Source organism: Chaetura pelagica, unplaced genomic scaffold (genome assembly GCF_000747805.2).
Source record: "Chaetura pelagica isolate M959 unplaced genomic scaffold, ChaPel_1.0 scaffold344, whole genome shotgun sequence".
Lineage (NCBI taxonomy): Eukaryota > Metazoa > Chordata > Aves > Apodiformes > Apodidae > Chaetura > Chaetura pelagica.
Window position 1 is genome coordinate 1,009,365 of NW_009953098.1, and position 4,884 is coordinate 1,014,248.

The 4,884-nt window shown below is 42.6% G+C and overlaps 1 protein-coding gene across 1 annotated transcript in view; it reads left to right on the plus strand.

Annotated features, from left to right (window-relative positions):
* The first annotated feature begins 1,714 nt into the window (after nucleotides 1-1,714).
* Nucleotides 1,715-4,884, plus strand: part of ACRC (acidic repeat containing) — an 8,907-nt gene continuing 5,737 nt past the window's right edge. The window contains exon 1 of the mRNA XM_009997185.1: nucleotides 1,715-1,755. Within this exon, the coding sequence (XP_009995487.1) occupies nucleotides 1,715-1,755 (41 nt within the window). The remainder of the gene's footprint in view (nucleotides 1,756-4,884) is intronic.

The following is a 4,884-nucleotide window of genomic DNA, read 5'->3' on the forward strand; positions in this document are numbered from 1 at the left end:
GCCCCGGGCTGTTTAGTGCTGCCCCGGGGGGGTTAGTGCTGCCCCGGGGTGGTTAGTGCTGCCCCGGGGTGGTTAGTGCTGCCCCGGGGTGGTTAGTGCTGCCCCGGGGTGGTTAGTGATCCCGTCTGAAGAGTTAGTTTAGATAGTCACACGATCACTGGTAGGTATTCTCACCTTCCAGAATCACAGTCCGCCAGGGTGCAGGTAACTTTAGTAAGAAAAAGCTGCCGTCGCGTTTTTAAGCAGTTGCACGGTGTGTTTTTCAAGTCAGTGTTTGTGGGGGTTTTTTGTCAGGAAATGTAATAAATAATTTAGTAAGAGTATCGGGTCCTGCTTCGACGTTTGCAGGAGAATTGCAGGCTGAGTGGTGATGCATCCGTTCTGCATCTTAGAGTCATAGAATCATGGAATGGTGAAGATTGGAAGGGACCTTAACGACCATCAGGTCCCAACCCCCCTGCATGGGCAGGGACACCTCCCACCAGCCCAGGCTGCACAAGCCTCATCCAACCTGCCCTTGAACACCTGAAGGAGGGGGCTTCCACAACCTCCCTGGGCAATAATAGCTGCTGCAGTTTGCAATTTACTGCTCACAGCTGTTCCAGAGCAGCAGAGATGCAGATCCACGTGCTGCTGACCTCATGTTCTTGATACTATTGTGCACTTCATTTCTTGCAGCTGTGCCCTGTACTTCTCTTCCAGCAGTGATGATGATGAATTTGAAATGTGTAAGTAATTTTTTGTTCTCTGAAGGACTATAAGAAGGACGTATTTCTGTCTAGTTATAGTGAAGTAGTTTTTATGCATTATTTTATTGTTTCTGCTGCAAACTACTTCTCCTTGCAGAGCAGTGTTGGCAGCTGTTTGCCACAGTGAGTGCTCTTGAATCTCCTGTCTCACTCTTGGATAATTTTTGCCTTACATTGTTTTTTTTTCTTCTTGCCTCAGTTTTGTCTGTTTGCTGTCACTCACTTGCTGCCTTCTTAGTTTACAGAACGTCTTTGAATATTCATTTTCTCTAACCAGTTACTGTTCCAAACACATCTCTAAACTACTTGGAATTCCCTCTTCCATGTCATGGCTTTTGCTGCATGAGGTTTAACCAGTTGGAGGGATGGTTTTGGCATTTCATAGTGGCTCAAGGTCTTGTTAAGATGGAATTGAGTACTAAATTTCACATGGTGGCTTCTGCTGTGCTTCTGCTGTGCGTAGCTGCCTATCTTTATGTTTAGCCTGTACAAACAAAACCTGATACTGGTATTTTTCTTTGTGATGATATCTGTGTTGACTGTTGGGTTGTGCTAGGCTGGCTGAGTGCATGTGGGGGTTTTCTTCCTGTCATGAAAGCTCTGTTTAGCTTGTTTCTTAGATGGACTAATCATGGCTCTACCACATCTGAAGTGAAGAAAATATCAATAAATCCATTAAATTCCCCCACTCCTCAGTGATCCACATTTATGAGGAGGCTGTACTGGATGCCACAAGATACATAACAGAGCTGCTTACTTGGGCAAGGATTGAATAGTGGAGGAAATGCTAGACAGCTGCTGTCAGCTCTGAGGTTCATATGTAAGGGATTCTTACTTTTTTGTTGTTTTTTAAAGACTTCAGACTGAATTTTTACTGGTTGCAAGCTTATCTCTTAAGAAATATGTAACAAAAGAAACAGAACATTGTTCTTAATTAATCTTTTATTGTTTCAGTTTTAGCTAGGATGAAAACCCCCAAATCTGTTTATACAAAGGTGGATGCGAGGTGGGTGCTATAATTCATGACTCCTCAGTGTTTATATATTAACTTTCTGTATCACATCTACTATTCAGAATACAGAGATATGATCCAGAGTTCTAGTGGTTCACAGGCAGGTGCACAGGAGTGAGTACAGACTGAAGAACTGCTACGTGTTCCATCTGTACGTTCAGGTCAAATGTAAAATGGGATGTTTTGGGGTGTAGATGCTTTCTTGCCACTCCTATTAGTGGATGCAGTTGGTAACATTTGCTATGAGCAACTGATCATATTATACTCAGTGGCTTTTTTTTGTTTGCCCTTTTAGTGAGGCAAGCTTAGTCTGTTTTCCTTCTTATGCCTACCTTTTTTCACATTATTTGCTTGTTTTACAGTTTGAAGGACTTAAGTGATGACTTGGATGATTTCTTCTCGGACTTTAAAGTGAGAAAGAGCACAACAAAGAAAGGCAAGACAAACAGCAAATATGAAGCAGGAATTTTAATGGGTGGAAAGATAGCATTCATTGCTGAGCTCCTAAGTTCATGAGAGAGCTTGTTAAACATTAGATCACTTTGTCTCTTCCTTGAGGGGGAGGGTTTTCTGTTTCCTCTGGGAGTAACAGGAGCAGGGTCACACTGTTCTGACAAGTGCACATTTGGTAGCATTGCTGTGGGGCTGCAGATACTGTGGAGTATCTGCCAGTACTTGGGTCTGTGAAAGGAGTAGCATTGCATGGTTGATTAGACTGAGCTGCAAATGTGGGATGATCACTGTGGAGAGAGGACTTAAGAGATGTAAAACAGCATTCCTGGCTGTACCAGCTCATTCTGTGGCCAAAAGGCCCTGAGTAAAAACAGAAACCTTGTTAAGCTAGATACCTTTAATTTGATGCAGGTGTTGACAATCAGGCCAGTCTTGCCTAGGGTGTTGAAGAGCCACAGAATCCTTTAACTTGGAACTTCATTGGCCAAGGTCCTGTGTGTAGTCCTGTTAACACTGGCTACAAGATGCTCTGGCAGATCATGAGTGGAGGAATTTCAGTGCTTGTCTGAGCAGAGGATTCCTGTTTTCTTCCCAACTGATGGAAAGTTCCTTGGCTTACTGACATTCAGAGCCTTTCTACAGCTGCCTGGCACACTTCTTGATAGCAGCAAACTGGACTTTGCTAGAAGGAGTGAACAGGGCTCTGGATTTCATGACACAGCCACTAGAGAAGCAGTCAGATGATAGGATTCTAATAGATGAGGGCTGATAGCAGTGAACTTGTGAACCTGGAGCAGCTCTGACTCCTGATCAAGAAGGGTGGGATATCTTGCAGCTGGTGGAATGTCAACCCTGAAATATATGTGCCAGCTGCAGATTGTGAAAAGCTAATGGAATGGTTTCTGGAGAGAGAATGAGAAGCTAAGTGGACCAGGAGCTTCAATTAAAAAAAAAAAAAAGTCACTGATGGATCTGACATGATCCCTTGATCTTGAGAAGTGAAATCTGAGATGTCAGAAGCCTTGTTTTATTGGCAAGTCTGTGCTGTGTGCTGTAATGAAGAAATGTAATGAAGAAAATACAAAAGGATCTTTCTAGTCTTTGTGTGTTCCTATCTTCCAAGGAATTTTTTTTGTGTCAAGACAAAGGCAGGTCTAGATGAAACTACCAAAACTTTAAGCTGTTTCTTTCGAATTGCAGCACAGAAGGATCTTCAGACCCCAAAGAAGTGGATGACTCCTGGAAAGAGAAGCACTTGCTGTATAGAATTGCAGTATCCAGAGGCTTCAAGTGACATTGAAGATTCTGTCTTTGTAGAAAGTTCATGGCATGGCTACCAAAAAGGGGGAGTGAAAGACCTGAAAGAGAATTGGGGGTGCATAAAACTCCCACCTCCACAAAATCAAAAAGAGTCTGTTTCCAGAGGCAGCCCAGACTTGCTTGTGAGAAGGAAAGAAAAAAGCTCTGAAAAGAGGAAGGAGAATGAAGCATCAACTGTGGTGGCACGACACAGGACAGAGACAGGGTCAGACAGCTCTGATGATGAGTTTGAATCATTAATAGAAAGGATAAGGAAACAAAGTACACCCCGAAAACCCCTCCTAAGCACAAGTAAAACTGTCTACCAGCCAACCACAACGGGTAAGCAGTTGTTCTTAGCTGCTTGTTGGCAGCAATGATGGTGCTAATTGCCTTGTGTCCTTCATCTGTGTGTCATGCTTGAGAAGTGCAACCCAGAATCTTGCAGTTGGATTTGGTGCAGTCAGAAGGTTATTCCTCTGAGCATTCTGAAAAGTTATTCTGCTAGTCTTGTGGTATCCAGGTTGAAGTTTTTCACTATTGTTTGTTTTTACAATTACTATAATTGTAGGTATTTTTAGGTTTTAATTACATTTTTGAAATTTTGAGCAGATTAGATGCTGTTCATTTAGTATTTGGATTTATAATTTACTTCATTTAAAATACAGTGTATAAGGAGAATTTCCCAGCCTTCTCTCCTTTGCATAACTGAAGTGATCTCCAGCTGAGGGATTGCAAAGGGGGAAAAGGGCTATTACTGAGTAAGAGCACAAGAAAATAAATCCTCTAGAAGAGTAACCACAAGGTGCCTTCCTCACTAGTAAGGACTTAGTTCAGGGCAAGGGGATCTATAGAAGAGGAGAGTGACTGACAACATAGAAATATGTCCTGGGAAATGGCAACTTTATTATTATTTTTTTAATTAGAGTGTATCAATGGGGTTTAGAAGTGAGCTGGCAGCTGCATTGGCTTCTCTAGAAATGGTTGAATAGTAAAAAGACACAAGTGACCCAAACAGGGGAACAGTTCTAGAAAAGCCAGCAGAGAGAATGTCTCTGGAAACCGCAGATTTTGAAGTGGTCCTTGATTTCTGGTGTGAGGGTCAGTCCTTTCAGCAGTCTGTCCAGACAGGAAATGGGGAAATTGGCACTGTCTGATCAGAACTTGCCTCTGAAAGAAATGACAGGACTTATGGTAAATGACATAAGGTTGGAATGAATTTTTTGTTCTGATGGTGTTTGCATCACTGCTCCCCACTGCTGATGATGCATTTTGAATTGGTGAAATATCACAGAAATACCTGAGTGAGGTCACAAATGCTTTTGCTTCCAGTTCCTCCCAGGTGAGTGAAAGTTTGGAGTCTGCCACACT